Source organism: Gadus macrocephalus, chromosome 2 (assembly GCF_031168955.1).
Source record: "Gadus macrocephalus chromosome 2, ASM3116895v1".
Taxonomy (NCBI): domain Eukaryota; kingdom Metazoa; phylum Chordata; class Actinopteri; order Gadiformes; family Gadidae; genus Gadus; species Gadus macrocephalus.
In genome coordinates, this window is record NC_082383.1 from 7,786,935 (window position 1) to 7,808,199 (window position 21,265).

Consider the following 21,265-nt stretch of genomic DNA (forward strand, 5'->3'; position numbering starts at 1 on the left):
ACACAATCAGACTTCATTATTTTCTTTTGGTTGTGACTGCAAATTACTTATTTCAGCCAGACAATCAAATTCACAAAATGTATTATCCACTCATAGTCATTTAATGTTTTTTATAAATTGGTGTACTGAGGAAGTGTCATGACTAAGAGAAGCAATAGTTAAAACAACCCTGTGGTTCTATACATTTCATCATGCAATTAAAAGTCATATTGGTTTTAGATTAAACCATTACAACACTGATATGTTTGAGGAAGAAACAAAATGCCACCAATCAAATTGTACGTTATTTAAATTGAACATTCAAAAACCAGAACAACCAGCAGAAAGATGCCGATTCTTTCAATAATCCAATGAAATAAGTACATCCGTAAATAAACATAATCAGATGTCTGTGGCGAGTCCAAAGCAATCAAGTCAAATCGTAGCCAGTAATGGGGTGCTTATATGTGGGGTGAATGCTTGGCTCTATCTCGTCTCCAGCAACCCGTCTCTGATCCTCCACTTCCAGGCGGGGCTGAAGTCGGGGGCCGAGACGCAGCGCAGGTGAAGCCCGCACTGTAGAACCTCATCATCATGGCCGACTGGTCCGCCGTCCTCCGTCTCCAAGGTGTAAACCCTCTCAGAGATCTAGTGGTGGGAGGGGCAGACATGAACCAAGGAAGGAGCCATGACAGTCTAGTGCAGGAGTCATCAACCTTTTCAACATGCAGTGCCAGTTTGATATTTTCTCGTTAATGAGTGTGCCTTAAGCAACAATATATTAAAAATTAAGCTGAATTATGACACAGCAACCAAAAACATTTCCAGAAGACCTGGAATTGTACTTTTTTCATATAGTCCAATCAACATTTTAAATGTTTTTTTGGTTATATTTGCAACATGGGTTTACAGATTATAATTACATGTGTTCAATCTGAAAACACCATTTTCAGAAACTCATTCCAAAACATATTTGCACTGTGAGAACCATCCACATCAATATCTTACAGCTTTGCAAAACCATGTGAAGGCAATGCATACAGGCCACTTGCAACAATATTTTAAATATTTTCTTCTCTATTACTCACAACATAGGTTTAAAAACTATTAATTGATCCCATTTCAGAACACTGCTCTCTGTAACTAATTTAAACATAGGCTATTTGCACTGGGAGGAAATGTCCAAATCAGAATAAAGTGCAAAAAAAAAAACGGTAGTAATGATGATGCTGCTGCATTGTGCTGGGACATTTTTAATAATAATAACAATAAAAAGAAAAACGTTTTTATTAAGTGTGCCAATGATTACGCATTAAAAAATGAAAATAGTAGTAAATAAAGACAAAGAAATACGTGGGCCGTGGTTATAAATGAGCGGCTTTTTTAATGTATTAATTCCCACGTTGGCCCTCACCTGGTCACTGATTCCAGTGGCGATGTGTCCCACCTTCACCCGCCGGGTTTCCCTGATCCGTATGCTCCGTCTGTTGAAGTCTTGAATGGACACGTCCACCCCTGAGTCACAGAACCACAAAACCAATGAGTCTGATGGTGTCCGTGTTAAAAGATCGACAACAAGGCCTACGTCACTCCTGAATCGATACGGGTGACCGACATTGAATTATATGTAATCTCACCTTCAAAACAGCAGGGAGGGGGAATCTGTATGTTACCCAGCCAGTCCATGCTGAAGACCTGTCCGTCTGCCTGGCTGTTGTATGAGAACACACCGGAGCTGAGTTCATCTCCTGGGGTAATGGACCAACGGCCAGAATCCTGCGACAAAAAGAAGAGGAAGATAACTTAGTGCAAGCATAAGGTTCCAAGTCTAAATGCACGGTATGATGAGGTGATACTCATCATACATTGTTGTATCAGTCTCCATAGTACAGCCAGTATCGTTTTATAGAGTTGATAGCAGGCCATTTTTGTTAATGTATATATAATGTGTACATATCCTTGTAAAAGAGATCTCGAAGAGTTTCTAATCTCAAAATAACGCTAGCATTTGTTGGAGGTTTGGTCCAAAGGTTTACACGATTTCAGATCATGTAGCAAACATCGAATCTTCTGAGATTGGAGGTTTACCCTTTTGTCCCATGACTCCCAGTTGGAATGGCAGTCACTGCTCAGACAGGACAGCAGCTGCTCCTGCATCTCGGCAGGGTGTAGCTGAGACAGACTGCTCAAATAGAAATCTAGCAGCAAAAACACAGCAAAAGTGGGAAGAATGCTATTAGACATAAAATATAAAATCATGCACATACCAACCAAAACACACACATGCAACCACAACCACACTCATTCCCAAACCCAAACCAACACCCCCCCCCCCCCTCCCCCACACACACACACACACACACACACACACACACACACACACACACACACACACACACACACACACACACACACACACACACACACACACACACACACACACACACACACAAACACACACACATAACGTGTTGTGAAACAAGACATATCTTGAAGGGACTTACCTCGCTCTAGTTTGTGTAGTTCGTGGTCCGGGATGGGGGTTGGCATGACATGGCTGGCAGTCTTGTGGTTGGGTGAGTCACGGAGGTGACATTGCAGACCCGACAGCAGCGACCTCTGCTGCGACGCCCTTCCGGCTACAGTTCTTGCTTCACCCTCTGGATTATCATCATCACTGTCGCCAACGTTGTCAAGTTTCTTTTTGCTTCCAGGGCTGATCAGGTCACCGGTGCATTCCTCCACCTCCCCCTCTTCCTCCCCCTCCTCTCCCCCCTCTTTAGGGTCATCACTGCTGGGGAAGGGATCCAGGGAGGAGCAGGAGACGGGCCTGGGAGTAATCTGCAGTGGTTCTGTGTAGGGGCCCCTGATTGAGCTTCTGAGGCCCCCCACTGTAAAAACATTTGACAGCCTATTAGCCAGCAGTGTCTAGTGACCCAAGGTTTGAATTTCTTTTCTGTAAACTACAAAATGTTTCATTTTTATCAATCGACTTACACTCTTTGAGAGCCTTGGACGTTCTTTCCTTCAAGACACCTGCTGACGCCCTCTTGACCGGGTCCTTCTGAAGCCCCGCCTTCAACACCTCTGCGGTAAGGTCGCTGCAGTCAGGCGGGATCTCCCGTATAGGAGGCGGCTCATTGGCTATCTGTACGCACCATCATAATAATAAGTGAAAGAAGAGGGTTTTTAGTAAATGAGTGCATGAAGTGGAACAGGATCCCCTTTAACCACGCTATGGGTGAGTTGAAGCGAAAGGGGTGTACCTTGAGGTAGAGGCGACAGTTGTAGTATCGGGTCCAGGGCTGGCACCCATTGAGCATGTGCAGTAGCATACAGGCGCTGCTCCACACATCGGCCTTGGCTCCTCGCGGCTCCACTTTGACGATCTCAGGGGCCATGTGGGTCTCTGTCCCCTTCATGTTATCTGCATGAACATGGCAACAAATAGGGTTTGAACCATTTGAAATGGAACTGTCACACTCTTTTCTTTAATATTAGAGAGCACTGCTTCATAAGCAGTCTGCGAAATCAAAAAAAAACGTAAAACGTAAAAACTCTGTTTTTACGTAAACAGAGTTCATGTTGCAGACCGCTATTTTCTAACAACACGCTTATGAAGCAGCACTATTTGTATAAGGAAATAGCCATTAGTGACAGTTCCCCTATAGGCGACTTGGGTCACAACGGGAACAATGCATTGACTTCCTTTGCGATTGAAAAAAGGGTATGAGGTTAAACGGCATTACCTTTGAAACCACTGAGGCTAAATCCTTGACTGTCAAGTCTCTCTGCATGGCCAAAGTCGCAGAGGAAGGTGTCCTTTCCGTCCTCGGACAGCAAGACATTATCGGCTGTGGGGAAACACGTACATGTACACAAATTTCACATACTCCAGTTGTTTATCTTAATGGACATATTTATAGCCCTCCCCAGATTGGAATTTACTGGATTAACTGTGAATTATGACACAGAGTATTACGGTATGTATAACTGGTTATAACTACATGAATGACTAGATGGACCTTCTCTTAAACTTGACATCAAATATTGAACAAATTTGGTTTCAACGTGATGAGTCACAAAAAAGACATTAACTTATAAAGCTACATTTTTATTTTCAAGGCTGAAGAGAATCTGTAATAACAGCAACTTCAAATGACCCGTCTGGCTGTTTTAACCAGAGTATGACACCAGTCAAGACAGAGAACGATGAGATTTGGCAGCCGTGTGTTTCGGCACACAGTCTACACACACCAGGTGGCGTCTGAGGCCCAACAACCAGAGCGGTTTGCCTTACTCTGTTTTAACCCTTTCCATCATCTAATCTGAACCTCTCTTATTGCTTGTCTCTGTCTTTCTTCCGGGTGTGTTTCAACAATCTTTTTTCTCTTTTTCTGCTTCTCAGTCTCACAATCTTCTCACTTATTTTCACTCTTTTTTTCTCACCAACCACTTCTTCTTCTTCTACTTCTTCATGCTGTCCCACTCCCCCACTTGCCCCCACCTCCACCCGCTCAGGCTCGTACTCTCTCTCCCTCCCTCTCTCTCTCTCTCTCTCTTTCTCCCTCCTCTCCCTAATGGGGTGCACATGCGTTGCTTTCTAAAGAGCAAGCGGTGAGTCACACTGTGGGAAATTCCCAACAGCTCAAGATCTGCCGTGCGTTCTCCTCTCCCCTCGGCCTGCTTCGAAAACACAGGTGCTGCCGATCACACACACACACGCACCCTCACGCACAAAAACACACACAGAAACACACAAATGCACACACACGCACACACACGCACACACCAGCTACACGCTTTATATGTTCCAGGCCAAACAGCTGCGATGAATTGTCAAGAATGATTTGCTTACGGCCAATTGGTGACTCTCCTCCTACGTCGTTGTTGTTTTTTCAACTGCACCAGTATCTCCGCCGCATATGACTAACACATACATCTTTTTTTTGTTTAAAGTTTTTATTGAGGGTTCTTAGGTTTTATTTCTTTAACTGAAATGTGTAAATACAGCTCCATTGGGCCATGATACTGAGAACAACCACGATATTTATAAGTTATCTTGGCTACAGCGATTATTTATGCTACAGGGTTCCTTTTTGCCCTCATAAATCATGAACAACTAATAAAGAAACGTTATTTAGACATACAATGTTTACTCCCATGTGGCTTACATGACTTACAGCTGTCTGTGTCAGCCAGATGCCGTTTTTGTATTTATTTATACATTTCTGTATACATGTTGAAAGAGCCATTGAGAATTTGGAATAATACACAAGAGTTCAACATCTTTCCTTCACCGCCATAACCCAATAGAAACAATGACCTTGGTCCATGGCCTACCTTTGATATCGAGATGGGCCACGCGTTTCTTCAACAAGTACTCTAGTGCTCCTAGGACTTGCCAGTGGTAGTGGAGACCCAAGTCCTGGGGTAGCCTCCCTCGCTCTGCGATCAGCTGGCCCAGGGACCCTGAAACACCTTGGCGGTTAGAGGCACATCTCCTCCTTCCATACCATGGGAAGACTTTAGCACGGTAGCTCATTGATAGCGCTGGAGTAAAAAAAGGTGTATTTATCTCTATATATAGCTGGAGTACAAAAGGGTGTAAAGTGATTTATATGTGTGTGAACATTAAACAGGTGACTGACGTTTTCAATAAAGTTATAACTTTAGATAATTTTCTTTATCATTTAAATTACATAGTCTTACATAGTATAAAAAATATAACCTATCAAGTCAAAGCTCAATCGTCTGTGTGTATCCAAATGTATTCTTTGTAAATTAGTTTGGAGGGAAGGGCGAGTAAAATAAATACTCAATAAACATAAGTGATGACTACAGTGAAGGGTCTTTAAATGGCATCTTGCCCAGGACGCCTACAAAAAGGATGCCGACAGTGGATTCGTCCCAGAACAGCTGGGCGGTGAACACCCTGACCATTAGACTATCCCAAGTTTTCGATATACCAATGGTGGTCGTGATATTTGAAAACTGCAACAAACATTTCTTTCAACTGCATTGTATTGTAGCCCCAACACATGCAGGGGGGTCAACGGCAGATCTGTGGCCAGTTTCAGTCACGCAATTCTTGTTCCAGGAAATTAATGAGATTTGTGACATTACCTCACAGTTCTTTTCTGGCCTCAATTCTTTGGGATTTAATTGGCACAGCTTAGCATGGGGCTTTGCATGTGTACTCATGTCCCCTTATGAGCACATACTAACCACAAGTCCGTACTAAGCAGGTATAGAGGTCAAGTAATGTTCAGGCCACAAGAAGACCTGCCTAGGCAGGAACTTCCATGACACATCAAAATCCCGTTACAAAATGGATCATAAAAATTAAGTCTGATCCCGTTCCCTAAGCTGTTAGCCAACAGCAGATGCCATGGACGTGGCAACAATATCAGTTTCCACCAAAACTGATATTTGATCAGGTGAACGCAGAAGACACCTGTTGTACAGTACTGGTTCCTTTACCTTTTTACTCATCTTTAAACACAAACCACATCGGTTAAATGGACTGAGACCTTTGTGGCATACATTTTGAAGTTCCTTTCACAAAGACCCTATCAAGTTGTAAAAGGTCACTTAAAGTCTGAAAGATAATCTCAAGTCCAAAAGCCTTAACAAGAATGAAGGTCATTCCACATCACAGGTCCCACAACAAGTAACCGATTGGTTTACGGGCTTTTTTGGGCTTGTTGCTGGAATTGAAATCAAAGTGCAACCTTTTGTTGCAACAATATTTATCACATCACTTTGCGGTGGGGAGTCTTGCAGGTGGTCTGGCTACCGGTAGGTTGCTGGTTCAGTCACCTGCTACCGTCTCTTAACACCTGTACCCTTGGTGGGTTGCGGTAGTTCACACTGCCGTCGCCATGACTTTTTTTTATGGATGGGTGAACGCGTGGCACTAATTGGAACGCGCTCACATCAGCCACGAGTTAGAAAAGCGCTATTTAAATTCAGTCTATTTACCTTTTGTTGAAGCGTTAGCGAATGTCGGGGGGTTGCGGTTCACTCACCACATTTCTGTTCCATGAGCAGGATGACATAGGACCCCTCTCGGACCACCCCAAAGAGCTCCACCACGCGGGGAGATGTGAGGGCACTCCACGTACCCACCTCCTCACTGCTGAAACTCCTCAGGGGTATCTGGGAGACGGACGGAAACTCACTCAGTCATGACCCCCATAGAAAACACCGAAAACCCAGGTCCTGGAATAACGCTGGGCCGTATGGGAAGAACATATCGGTTAGACTTTAGTTGCAAGTGTGTTTTCCGATGTCTTTATGTTTATATGTGTACTGGGGGATGATTTGATGTGTACCCATCTTCTATCCTGTATCAATTGAGGGTTATTACACCTCAAAGTTCTTTGGTAATTCAAGGTATCAGTCTCTCTTTCTCTGTGTTGTTTCAAACCCCATTATGTTTTATAATTGTGTGTTAAAATCCTCTATTTAAACTATAAAACAGGGTAACCAGATAAGTTGATCGATTATTCCTGGACTCACAATACAATACCATCCATAGATGTCAATTATAAATTTCTTTTTCTTTTTCAATTATTTTTCTTTTATCAAAATATGGCTTGAACCCCAGAAAGAGTCTTCTTCCAATACCTTTTTGGCTGCAAATCTGTAGCCTGTGTTGATGTCTTGTGCTTTGAACACTTCGCCGTAGGAGCCCTCCTTAATAAACTGCGTTAAACGGTACTCCTGGCCCTCTCGGTACTCCGAATCCACAGGCTTGATGTCCTGATGAAACGAAGGAACAAAAACAAAGTAAAGGGTTAAGAAATAATGCAGCAAAAGACGAACAACAAATCAGCTCGCCAACGGAGCAGGAAAACAGAAAAACACAAGCCCACCTCGTTGTAAAAGACGATGCCCTCGTTGACGACGGGTGAGGCAGGTAACGACGACCACTCCTCCTCCGCCTCGTCTTCCTCAACCCTCACCTCTTTCTCCACGTCTTTGAAGAAGGGCCCCGCGAAGCAGGGGTCCCCCTGGCTCACGCTGCCCCGCAGGCCGGCCACGGCCAGGGGGCAGTCCCACGCGCTGCTCAGGGACGCATCGCTGTCGCTCTCCTGGCCGTAGGACGGGAGGTTGGAGAGGGGGTCGCAGGCCTGGGAGCTCCATTCCAGGGACGCTCTCCTGTAGATCTGTGGGTGGCTGTACACGGGAGGGCCCTGGGTGTCCTGCACCTCGGTCCGGTCGCTAGCCGTGCAGCTGCAGCTGCTGCTGGAGCGGTTGTGTATGCTGAGCCCGATGAGAGACTGAATTCCGAATGGTTCCGCCTGGGACAGGGAGATGTCATGTGACGGCTGTAGGGGCTGTTTGTCATTGCTCGCAGTTGGTTTTGGACTCTGAGCGGACTACTGGAGTTTACAACGTGCACAGGTCAGACAGACTAAAGAGACAAGCTAGTGGCTTCATCTGTATTGCACTATTCGTTAAATCCTTCTCAGGTGCGTTCACTTCTGCAACCAGAGGTGTGTATCAGGTATACCAGTGCAGTCCGAGTAGTTATACATTGACATGGGTATCACAGGGAAAAGGAAATGCTCCTAAACTTTTCTATTAGGCCCACTGACATTTGAATGGTGATAGCAACGACATTTATTTACAGATATTTATTTTTCGATAAATTTCCTTACCGGGAATTGGACCGGAGAAGTCCCGCTCTCCTGCTCCGGGACCCCAGAGGGAATGCGGTGTCGGTGCCTTTCTTTTTTCTTCCCCTCTTTCTTTTTCTCCTTGCGTTTCTGTCTCTTCCGCGTCTTCTTCCGGGAGGGGGGCAGCAGGAGGGACACGGTGTGTTCCTGTACAGAGGCGGTTGTCGGACACGCGACATGGTTCTGCTCTGTCGACACGCTAATGAAGGACGGGGGGATAGCGTTGGTTAAAATGGCTGCCCAGCATATTAAAAAAAGTACAAAATGTGTGTGCTTTACGGTACGTACTTGCTGGTGAAGCAGTTGGGAGTCGCGACAAAGCAGCGGTCAGAGCAGGAGGAGATAAACTGCTGAGAGCCCGGGCTTTCACCTGGAAAGAGAAACAACCAATGACATCCACGACGATTACATTTCCATGCCATGAAGCCTAACTGTCAATCTATAAGTCCCACCGAACAAAACACAACTCACACTCGGCCTGGGCGACGAAGGTGGAGTTCTTCAGTGGGCCCTCGCCCACCTGCTCTGCCGTCCCTTGGGTTAGAACCTGCCTGAGGTACGGGTGAATGGCCATGTAGCCCTCCTTGTCCTCCTTCCTCTCCTCCTCCTGGGCTCCCTGGTCGGGCACCGAGCAGCCCACGTAGCCCCCCTTCAGCTCGGCTCGGGGGGAACCGGAGAACGGAGCCGTGGAGTTGAAGATCCTCTGCCTCACTGCCATCTCGTCGTCTAAAGAAAGCGGCATCGCAGTACGACAGGGATGGGGTTGAACGCGCTGACGAGGAACACGATGAACCCAAAAGGTAAAGACATCCCACACACAACGTATAACCACACCCAATCCTCTTTCTGCCCAATTAACCAATGTAACAGTTTGCCCACAGCTGTCCCGAACAGAAATCGTTCCTTCAGTTGAACTTGACCCGGAGCCTGACCACCCAAACCGTAGTCATGCATGGCGCGCTTCTTTAAACACTAAAGAGAACGAGATCCTCGCTCGCCTGTTAAGGTACGTTGCACCTGCTTAAAAAAAAAAAAGAACAATGGACAGCTTTGTCCATTAAGCGCAACTGGCGGATTATTTCTAAGTTGTTTTTCTTTAAAAAAATTAAGCAATAGCAGGATCTCTTTATCACTTGGTATAGAGACATATTGAAACACATCGACATTTGATCTATCATATGAACCGATGCGAGAACGAGATTGTGGTTGGCCCTATGAAGCAGGAAATCAACCCCAGACCTTGTTATGACAGTTGAACTTGCAAACAAACACAAACGGTAGTAAGGTGTGTTGTTCCATAATTATACAAAACATAAAAACCTATGCAAGACTTCTTTTTTTCCTGGGTGATTTTAAGGGCCAAACCACCAAAGCAAAGAATAAAACATGCATCCAGATCTGTAAAAAGTAATTAATAGTACTAATCAGATATCATCAAAATAACAACTGTTTTTTGTTAATAATACTCATTTCACTGACCATAGTAGAAGGTTAACTGAGGTTAAGATTGTGAGGATTCACATTCCAATGAGTTGCATCAGTGAGTCTGCACAGCCCTTGACCCTAGATTCTATTGCCTTGACTCTATGAAGAAGTCAAGTTTCATTCATGTTCTGCATTGAAACCAGCACACCTGAGGTCTCAATATGGTTGCCAAGTCATTACAGTGATTGTTGTTTCTGTGTTGTGGATACTGAAGAACAACAAAACAATGTGTATTTCTAAATGAAACCCCTGAAGTTACATGTTAAGTTACAGAATTTAGTCATTGATGGATTTTTACGTGTTGACTCAACTCCAAAGTTGACAGATCACAAAATATACCAAATAACATACATTTGTTCCAAGACTTCAGGCACACCCAAACACTGCTCCAAATTAATTTAATTACATATGAAGTTAAATGATTATTGATTAGATTTACTGCATTCACCGATTGACATATCAATAGAGAGTATAATAAAGAGTTGGCCTTTTAAAACGTACCGGCAACGTCCATCGTTAGCTCCTGATCTTCTTGCAGGTATCTTTTTAACCTAGCCTGTCATCTAAAACGGCATAACACTTAGCTTACTCATTCATTTAAAAAAGGCTCTCTCCCTAGGCTTTGTGTGTTTGTGTGTGTGTGTGTGTGTGTCACTTTCCCCCCGCTCTTTTCAGCTCTGCCTGATCCTGGCGACCAGCCAACGAGGGGGTGGAGCTACAGGCAGACTTATGGGAAATGCAGCTCCTCTTCCCCAAACCACCCCCCTCCCCGTAGCAAGAGCAGGTCTGTGATACAAACTTTGCTTCTTACCTCTTTACCGTACTATTTTATTAATAGCGTCCGTTAGTATTTTTCCATCAGTCATAGATCTATAAATGATCTGTTACCGACCAAAAAAACAGTCTGTGTATATTCTGATAGATCTATCAAATAAATATAGATTTTTTTTTTTTTTACTTTGAGCCACTGACCTCCTGTGAACTTTGAGAATGAAATGATCAGCGGGTTTGCAACTCAAACACACCTGCCCAAAACACATGAACAATGCACACACTCAATGCAAAGGACAAACCAGATAAAGAACAAATAAGAGATTAATATTCATTCATTAGATCTATCTCACTCACACACACACACACACACACACACACACACACACACACACACACACACACACACACACACACACATACACACACACACACACACACACACACACACAAACACACACACACACACACACACACACCAGTGTTTCCCCCAGCACTGTGTTGTTAAGGCGGCCGCCTTAACAACAATATGGCCCCGCCTTGACTACCAATGTATACAAAAAATATATACATAGATATATATTTATTTATTTTTTTAATTATTATGCATTAACGAAGTTAATTGTTGTTCACAACAATGGTCGTGCCATAAAGCTTTTTGAATTGAATTGAAACGGAGACAACCCCCCCCCCCCCCCCCCCGCTCCTTGACCACCTTGACTAAGACATTTACTGGGGGAAACATTGCACACACACACACACACACACACACACACACACACACACACACACACACACACACACACACACACACACACACACACACACACACACACACACACACACACACACACAAACTCTGTAACTTGCACTTGCCACTCGTAGAAAAACCACACGAGGAGGTGCTGCTTGTGGTGTGGTTGCTAACCTGTTAAGAGCAGGGCGCAAACACTGCCGGGGTTTGGGGGTCGACTCCTGCATGCACTCATGCTATTGGGAATTCCCCCGAACTCTTAGATAAAGTGACCTCTGTATATTCTTTATTGTGGAAACACACTGAATGTTTTGATAAATTCCATCTTTTTGGTTTCTGCTCATCAAGTGATGACCAGACACTGTTTTTGCGGAAAAACTCCTGTGTTAATGTTATCCTCAAATCATTCTGTTAATACTATGTTTCCAGTCCATGCAGTCTCTCCATATCAAGCTTGAATTCATGTGCACCTTTTAAAGGAATAACACATAAACATGCTTATAATCAAACTATTATTATGATTATGACTATTATACTGGTTTGGGGATGCTGAGCCTGTGATATGGGTAACAATTGGATGAAAGAAGAGGGAACTATTTCTATAAATCCATAATGGAATTTTAAACAATTGAAATAACAATACGCCATACTGGGTCTAGGTGCCTCCCAAGTTGCAACATTTGAGTTCTATCATCCAGTTGTGTGTATTTTATATTATTATGATAAATCACTTCCTATTCTCGTCCAAGAATTTGAGGAAGGTAACGACTAACCTTCACAATTAAACAAAGAGTTATACATAATTGGGAAACTAAAAATCAGAATAGGGATATAAAGATTTTTCTTTGAGCCTGAGAAAATATCTGAGCCATTTCTAAGCTGCATGCAGTGGGAAATATTTACTTTATTAGGCCTATAACTCTGACTGAAAAAGTCTCACTTCCCTTTTAGACTTCCTTTCATCAGCATAACAACTTACTCACACCAAAAGCTAGAAGTAGAAAAGACTAAAACTCCAACATTTGACAGCCCGTTTCATGACACCGTTTATGAAACTGGGCCAACTTGAATATGTACGTTTTATCAAGAGTAATGTGGATTTGTTGACCAAATAAAAGTGGCCATTTGCTAGAAAATATGGTTCACTTTAAAGTAGCAAAGCTATCAATTATATTTTGTCATAGTTCACAAAGCAGTATCTGTAAGGGCTGATAAACCTAAGAATCCTATCTTGCAAAACAAATGAGATGTGTAGCTAGATATTCAATCAAAAGTGGATGATTAAATGGAAACTAAAATATGTATTCAGAGAGTGGACCAAATAAATATTATAAATGCAAAGAACGGCATACATTTGATGTCAACATCATGCATGAGCATTTGTATCCAACAACAGCGATTTACAGTGTAAATAAAGTAGATTAACATCATTTCTGTCATTTATTTTGGAAGACTGATATATAACGCCTTAATACTGCCACTAAGAATATCTAACATCTGTCTTTACTTCAGCTGCTTATGAACTTGCATGACAACAAATGATGTTCACTACTGTTAACCAATTAAAAATTGATATGCAACAATTAGGCTACAGGGTTCAATGGTATCTCCTCTAGCACACACCTCTCCTCCATCTTGTCTCTAAACTCCTCCGGCTACATTTGTACCTTGGGCTTAACCCCAATTAAGGAAATGGCGGCATTGTTTACAGTGTGTCAAATTAAGGTTGCTGCTAAAACAAAAGCTACAATAAAACCGCAACAGAGTTTCAGATTATAAATGTATTATTTTTATGTTCAACCCCATGCCTTGTTTCAAAACAATGTGCTGTGCTGAGCAATATGAAAAATGAATTATCAGTAGGACGCTTTATATAGTGTTGGTAAAACATTCCAATAAAAAAAAACTCACAATTAACCTACCCAACCTTAAATTATTAATTTGGATTAGACCTAGAAGACAGAGACACCACTCAAAGATGACAGCATAATGCTATCATCCAAATATTAGTGTTTCAACAATGATACTGCTTGACAACTTAGAACACAACTGAACTACAGCTGGTTTCTTCTGCTATTTGACTGCTTGTTTAGTTGCTTACACTAATATTACATCTTAACGTCACAAGAGAAATATCCCTTTAACGTTGTGATAGTAGCATAATGTTATTAACACGATAGTATTGCTTATCGTCTGTACAGTACAAAAACAATTTCATTGATACAGTATCATCTCATAAATTATATTTTTACATTTTATGTACATATGTCTTGTTGAGTCTGTTCCCTGTTTCGTTATAAGCTTAAAACTCAAGATCAGCGATAGGCAGTACTCTTAAGACAAAGTGTATTGGGACGCTGGGGAGGTGGGGGCGGGATGGGTGTCTCATTAGCAAAGGAAGGATGGACAGATTGAGATGATGGAGATGAAGGGCATTCAACTTTTATACTTTACAACTAAGTATGATAGAGAGAGAGAGCAAGAGAGAGAGGGATATATATATATATATATATATATATATATATATATACATACATACATATATATATATATAAGAGAGAGAGAGAGAGAGAGAGAGAGAGAGAGAGAGAGAGAGAGAGAGAGAGAGAGAGAGAGAGAGAGAGAGAGAGAGAGAGAGAGAGAGAATTCAAGCCATTTGGTGAAACAATTGAACTGCTTAACAACTTAGAACACAGCTGAACTACAGCTGGGTTCATCTGCTATTTGGCTGCTTGTTTAGTTGCTGATACTAACATTACAAATATCTTAACGTCACCAGAGAAATGTCTTTAACGTCCTAATTATTTCCATCCATTGCAGCTTAGTGACATTCACATTGTCATGACAGACACATTCTTTGTCGCAACCATCAAGTTAGTTTGTAACTTTGAATCTACGCTAGTGCAATCTATTATAATACAGCTATAACGACAAACCGCAACCAACCCCCTTGGCACACTGGCTAGATACAGCAGGCCGCGCATCTAAACGTCGGCTCTGCCTCTCGCCTGTGTTTATAACTCATGCCGTGACGTTACGTCTCAACTTGAGTACGGAAGATCTAAATAATTCTTAGAAGTATAAGATTCGAGGAATCCTTGAGGAGAACAATACAACATCTTCCTGACTACACGACTTAAATTCTTGCAGTTAAGAAAGACTAACTTCCTCCTCGCTGCAGTCTCCGCCATTCCACAACGCTTCATTATTAATAACTGAAAAGGCCATTGTACTTTTGCAGCTGGACAGTAAAGTTAGGTACGGGTGCAGTTCATCGTCTGGCACAGCGGTACGGATGGGTGTATAGATAGTTACACTACACAGTAAAGTAAACGGCGTGCACAAAAACATACTTACCAGTTTGGTAGGCGTCGGCCGATACTGAACAAGGCTACAGCAATGTGTACAGCTCTGGAGGAGCTGTGCGAAGGAAATGGTTACGTCATGTGATGGGCGTGGGTGTGATAAACTTGATCTCATAAGGCAGAAAATCAGATAATGGATACAGCATAAAGGTAATGCAATGCAATTGCTATGGTGTTGTGAGGATTAAACGGGCCCTTTTTATTACTCTCATTTTATGCATGGACATTTGATTTAAATGTGTTATATGCCACAGAGTACTTTTTTTTGGTAAATTCAATAAACAACCACAAGATGGTAGTCTACTCTACTCAATGAAAGTTGTTATGTTTCCATAAGGCAGATATTGATGTTAGAAGGAAATAATTTACCTAATTCATTTAACCTGGTTTGACCTAAGCAAGAAGCTGAAAATGCTTGGTAAAAACAAAAATATAAACTATTGTAATGTCCATTAATCTTTTGCCTATATGGTAAGTCATTAATACTTAATCAATAAGGAAGATGCACTGTTACCGATTTTGGGCAACTGGCTGGAGAGATCATTGTAAAAATAAATAAAAATAATGCTCTCTTAGATGATGACCTTGAAATTGACCAGGAGGCCCCCAACTTGGACAATAACTGGGGATGGGCAAGAATAGCCACATGGTTCGTATTAATCTGTAATTTTTTCCCTCCCTCACTTGGTCGGTATTGGGTAGAAATCCACATCTACGTGTGTATTACATTAGTTTATGAGAGTTTTTATTTATTGAACAAATTTACAAATGTGTCCAAATAAATCAAATAAATGCATCATGATGCAGCCAACTGGGAATGATGCCCATGATGAAGCTCTGCTGCGCCCAAAGTTGCTCAACTACTTTTTCGGTAGAGACATTGAGATGGAAAATGTTATTCACCTTAGAGGTGCTGTTGGGATGAGGTAACAGACAATAGTTTTGAGTCACAACACTGTATTTTTTTGTCCTGCAAAAAAACATTATTGTCTTATATGTCCACATAGAAAATATTTGCATTTTACATGGGCATGTGCTGCATCACGCACTTAGTTTTATTCAACAATAGTTTAATATCTATTAAAAGCACATCTTTTTTTAGACTTCTATATTTATGGTATATGCTAGATGGCAACGTCATGCAATGGACACATGTGACAAACAAAATACAATGCCGCAAATTGGATTTCATATAAGTTATGAACAATTGTTTAATTGCAAAATGAGAAAAGGGTTTTATGCTATTACAGATGTATGCAGCACAGGCAACTGTAGGCTGGTTCATACAAGATGAATAATGGTTGACGCAACAACACGCATCACCAGCAGAAAGCGTTTCTCGTGGTCGCCGTCCATGTAGACAGCAAGACGAGAGGCGGAGGAGCTGGTGTGCTGCTGCGTTTAGAAAATGGCTGACAGATTTTCTAGGTTTAACGAAGAGCGTGATTTCCAGGTAATATATTTAAAGCCAGTTAGCAAATGGCGTGTGTGCGTTCCTTACATGTATTGACATATAAAGACGAGAAAATGCCATTTAGTTGGGTTAATTGTAGTTAACACTGTTCAATTGCTCTCCGCACAGCACATAGCATTGCAAGCTAGTTAGCCAGCTAGTATTGCTAGTGGGGGAAGCTGCACCGAGTCTATTTTGAAGTTAGCCTTCTTTAGCCATCCCGACTCTGCAATAGCTTTTGTCTCATAGCACGGGGTTTAGCGTCAGATATGGCTCCTTGAAAGGTGTATTGTATTGCGTGTTGAATTCGGCGATAATCAAGTTCCCCATGTATCTGCTAGGACACCAGATGATCACTGTCAATTTGCTTGTTTGTGACCTTGGGAAGACTGGTTGTTTATGGACATTAGCTTGATGACGATAGCTAGCAAACAGCTAGCTTCTTGAATACACGATGACTAATGTTACAGTCGGACACCCTTTGCTATTTAGCCTGTCAACGATATTTAATGTTAAACTACGTTGGCACTGCTGGGTCCCTGTTTAAGTAATTGGATGTGTCCAGTACTGCTACAAAACTCAATATAAACATTTTAATTTGGTTTTGGTTGTTGCAGCATTTGTCGCTGCCTTAACCTGGCTCTATATAGAAGGCAGGTCAGTGTGCAATATAAATTGTTATTAAAAGACGACCGACTGAGACATACGATTTATGGAGGTATATTGAATCCAACATGTACACTGCATGGATGCAATGGGGTAGTTCATAATTGTTCTATACTAAAGTAAATGTAAACAAGGGCTGCTGTCATTTCAACTACAACATACGTTATATATTTGGAAAATAGTTAATTCAGTGTTGCACCTTTTCAACTCCAGCAGTTTCTGTCGCTAGATCAATGTCAATGGGGAGATAGAAACCTTATTCACTGGACACCTTTTGATTTTTTATGTTAACGAATTTTCTGTTCTTGCTGGCTTGTCACCTGTTAGCCCACACACACGCACGCACGTACACGAGCGCACACACACACTCGTATCTTTTGAAAGAAACATGTATTTGTTGATTTTCATTAGAGTGCATGGCTAAGGGCCATGTTCACATTTAACACGTGATTTGTAAAACTGTTGTCAGCACAATTCCCAAAACATTTTACCTTTTTAATTCTCTTTTTAGTGGGATAGTTTCCTTAACGTGCATAATTATACATTATAAAACAATATGTCACAATGTATTTAGAACCTATTGCATGAATGCGAGCATGTCTTGTAAAATCGTTCATATATATCTAACCTAGGGAACACAATGTTTTAAAGATGTCAGGAAGTTCTATTACAGCGGAGTGCTTGCTTATTTTATAGTTCCATTTGTTGTCCGAAGCTTTCAATGCTGGCTGTTTGAGGACACAGAAATTTGGATCGCAAATTCCCGTTCACCATTAACCTACCATTTTTGCATATCAACAATGTGTGTTGGTGTGCGTATTTGTAACTGAAATAAGAAAGATGGAGAGTCTGCTTGCTAGGTTACTGAGATGTTATTGTAGTTGGCAATGGGGTTGTGCTGGTAAGCCTGTAAGTAGTCGATACAGAACGTTATTGGGTAAGCGAAGAGGAAGCCATTGACTTATTTTCTTATTCATAAATGAGTTCTCGACTCCCCAGCCCCACCCCAGTTTCACCAGATTGTGTCCTCTACTCATGCTGATGCAGAACCCCGGTAGTTCAGAGGGATTGAACCATAGGGGTTTGTTTTCTTTAAGCTTAGTTTCTATGCATGTAGGCCTGTGTTTATTACAGAAATGTATGTCGTCAACACATCTCCCAAAACATAGGGAAGTTTAGTCTGCTGTCCATGGATTAGGCTTAAACAACTGCAACCACCAACTGCCACACTTCACAGATGATGGGTTGGCTATCACAAATAGCTTATTAGAAAAACATGGAAGCTTAAGAGGGAATGTTATATAGGCTTAATATGGATGGGGGTTATTGCACTTCTTGGCGTTTCCCACATATTACTACCAATCAAGGGGAAGCAATACTGGGTACTAGTAGGCTATATTGAATTTAACTATTTGGTATGCTCATTTAAATAGCCGAAGCAACAACTGCTGACAGTGTTCTTTGTCTATTCTCTGCTATTCTTGAGAGAGCTTGTTCTTGTCCTAAGTTTTAGAAACACACAGACAAACTATTTGAATGGTTTGCCGTATGGCTATTGCTCATTCTGTTATACCCAGGTCACGACTTGCATATTTAAACTGTTTATCTTCAAACTCTGCTGTGCTCTGAAATCCGAGCATAAACAGTTATACCATTACCATGGCATGAACTGAAATTGATAAACACATCTTTCCAATGAACTTTTTTGAATGCAGTTGTTGCCGAAATTCATCAAAATTATAACACTGAATCTGTTCTCCTGCAGCAGATTTTGTGGGTTGAATTTGTGTAAGTCGCCCACAGAGAGATTTTAATAATACCTAATCCTGTGTCCATTTTAGGGTGGAAATAGCTTTGACCAATATGAGGAGGGCCAGTTGGAGCTGGAGCAGGCGTCCCTGGACAAGCCCATCGAATCGGTAAGAGTGCATCCATCACACCCGCACCATTGGACCAGCTGTGAGAGTGGAGTGGATGATAGGTCCAGGGAGATTTAAAAGAGCCGCACACGCTACTGTCCATTCATCCTGTCTTACGTAGATGCAACCAGTGTCGTATCCAATACACTAACACCTAAATCGTGGAAAACCCACTTGTTCACATGTCCATTTACCACCTTGTAGACCCCCACCCATACTACCAGCCCCAGGTCTTTTGTCTGTTCCATTTCATGAAATTATCATTTATTCTGATTTTGTTTTTAACTTCCAAATCTTGTTTTTGTAAATGTGTAGCAGTCTCCCATAAGTCATTGTTAGTCATCCCAGTAAGATATAGATCACTAAAAAAGTAAGGAGTGGTTAAAGCACTGTTATTAAAGATGAGCTGATTATTTTGAATCCATTTGAAAGTATTGGTACTTTAATGGATTTTGACTGAAATTATCCAGGGCTGTTTGAGGTTGTGAGCATCTGCTCATTTTGCACAGTTCCACCAAAGTTGGGGTTGTCACACGATTAAGAGCTAAACTCGAGATGAAATAATTTACTGTCGTTTTTTCAGTCTAAAATTTGATTCGGGAAAGGGCGAGGCCAGTGCTTAATCCACTCCTTTTGAGCTCAACAGAGAGTGAATGTGTAATGATGTGACTGGCTGCATTGTGTTTGTTTGTGTGTGTGTGTGTGTGTGTGTGTGTGTGTGTGTGTGTGTGTGTGTGTGTGTATGCTGCTTGAATCGATGCGTGTGTGGTGTGTGGTGTTGTACTTATTGTTGGTGTACTTGTAGGACAGTTATCTTATTGTACACAACTTGGGGTGTTCGACATTTCTCTCCTGCAGCGAATTGGCCCCTATTAGCTAAGCAGCAATGACCCGGTTTGTATTTGCACGCTCTGCTTTCCTACTCATATCTTTAGGGTCCTCGTAACGCTTCTCCTTCTGTCTCTTCTCTCTTACTTTATCTTTCTCTCACTCCTGTCACATTCTTTATCTGCTCTCACTACTCCCTCACTCTGTATATTTGCCTCTGTCTGTCTGTCTGTCTCTCTCTCTCTCTCTCTCTCTCTCTCTCTCTCTCTCTCTCTCTCTTTCTCTGTCGCTCCCTCCCTACTACACAGTGAATCGGTGTACAGTACCCTCTGTCATTCTGTGCTGGCATGGTGCTTGTGCAACTGGGACTGCATTTTTGCTGAAGAGGCACATAGATAATAGCGCAGGCAGCCCGGTTTACTTCTTCTTTACCTTCTCTGTCTCTGTCTATCTCTCTCGCTCTCACTCTCCAGTCTCTCTCACTCTCGCGCTCCAGTCTTACTCTTGCGCTCCAGTCTCACTCTCGCTCTCCAGTCTCGCTCTCTCTTGTCCCGCTCTCTCTACCTCTCGCTCTCCAGTCTCGTCTCTCCAGTCTCGCTCTCTATCCCTTTGTCTCACCTCCTCTTATCTCTATGAAGCATTCTGGTGAGCAGGCACTCTACGTGGTGCATTTCCCCTCTCCCCCACATTGTGGCTAGATTCGTGACCTCATCTATATCATCACGTATACCCATTATGTCCATTTTACATTGGAATTGGATTGAAACACTGGATCATGGGTTGGACCCTTGTCTGTGTTGTGTTGTCCCGATGTCTATATTAAGCATCAGCTGAAGATGGCTTGGGAGGCCTCTAGGCAACAACCAGCCTTTAAATGTCCAATACAGAGCACCTACTCTGTAACGACTGACTCAGGCTGCAATTTGCATTTCCTTCTCCCATCTCATTTGTTTGCTTTAAGAAACCAAATTTGACCCAACCAAGATCTTAACTTCTTAACCGGGAAGTACTAGGGCAGACTTTCAGCCCAGATAGAGATCTCAAGGAAACATATTTTCACACAGCACACCCCCCACCCCCGCTGTGCGTGGAATGCAGACACAGTGTAGCCCAGAGGTAGCCTGCTCACCATGCTTGTAGTCGCCAGTCAAGTCTGTTGCTCCTGCGCTATTGTTTATGGAGGGGTGCTGAGCGCTGAGCCGCAGCCACAACGCGGCTCCCGACACTGGGATCCTACAGGACCGTCACTTAGTCACTCTCCACCAGCACTCGATGTTTTAACCCTTCTCCGATGGTGCTCACACACACGCGCCCCTCGCCAGGGCGAGGTGCGAAGGGGATTTCAAATCAAGGAATCG

At 42.4% G+C, this 21,265-nt stretch overlaps 2 protein-coding genes across 12 annotated transcripts in view; one reads left to right on the top strand and one right to left on the bottom strand.

Annotated features, from left to right (window-relative positions):
- Window positions 1-80: 80 nt before the first annotated feature.
- On the bottom strand, window positions 81-15,113 carry map3k14a (mitogen-activated protein kinase kinase kinase 14a). 3 transcript variants are annotated; one of them, XM_060038839.1, is made up of 16 exons: window positions 15,034-15,113; window positions 9,138-9,392; window positions 8,955-9,036; window positions 8,649-8,865; window positions 7,860-8,288; window positions 7,612-7,746; window positions 7,011-7,140; window positions 5,323-5,451; window positions 3,729-3,833; window positions 3,246-3,406; window positions 2,977-3,127; window positions 2,484-2,870; window positions 2,068-2,177; window positions 1,617-1,755; window positions 1,394-1,494; window positions 81-627 (listed from the first exon to the last, which is right to left on the bottom strand). In XM_060038839.1, the coding sequence occupies exons 2-16, from the start codon at window positions 9,382-9,384 to the stop codon at window positions 466-468; spliced, it is 2,685 nt and encodes an 894-aa protein (XP_059894822.1). In that variant the 5' UTR covers window positions 9,385-9,392; window positions 15,034-15,113; the 3' UTR covers window positions 81-465. The 3 variants fall into 3 exon arrangements, with proteins under 3 accessions (XP_059894822.1, XP_059894814.1, XP_059894806.1); XM_060038831.1 differs by lacking the exon at window positions 15,034-15,113 and adding an exon at window positions 10,653-11,364; XM_060038823.1 differs by lacking the exon at window positions 15,034-15,113 and having other exon boundaries at window positions 9,138-10,636.
- The window catches only part of gpatch8 (G patch domain containing 8), a 29,460-nt gene continuing 19,054 nt past the window's right edge, over window positions 10,860-21,265 (top strand). For 2 of the 9 annotated variants that reach the window (XM_060038799.1, XM_060038767.1), the window contains exons 1-3: window positions 10,920-10,935; window positions 19,002-19,079; window positions 19,938-19,973. Coding sequence is in view for 1 of the 9 variants with exons in the window: in XM_060038740.1 (XP_059894723.1) it covers window positions 16,450-16,494; window positions 19,002-19,079 (123 nt within the window). In the remaining 8 variants the exon portion in view is untranslated. Of the gene's footprint in view, window positions 10,936-16,346; window positions 16,495-19,001; window positions 19,080-19,937; window positions 19,974-21,265 lie in introns of those variants that run through there. The other 7 variants (XM_060038806.1, XM_060038775.1, XM_060038749.1 and 4 more) reach the window with 4 other exon arrangements.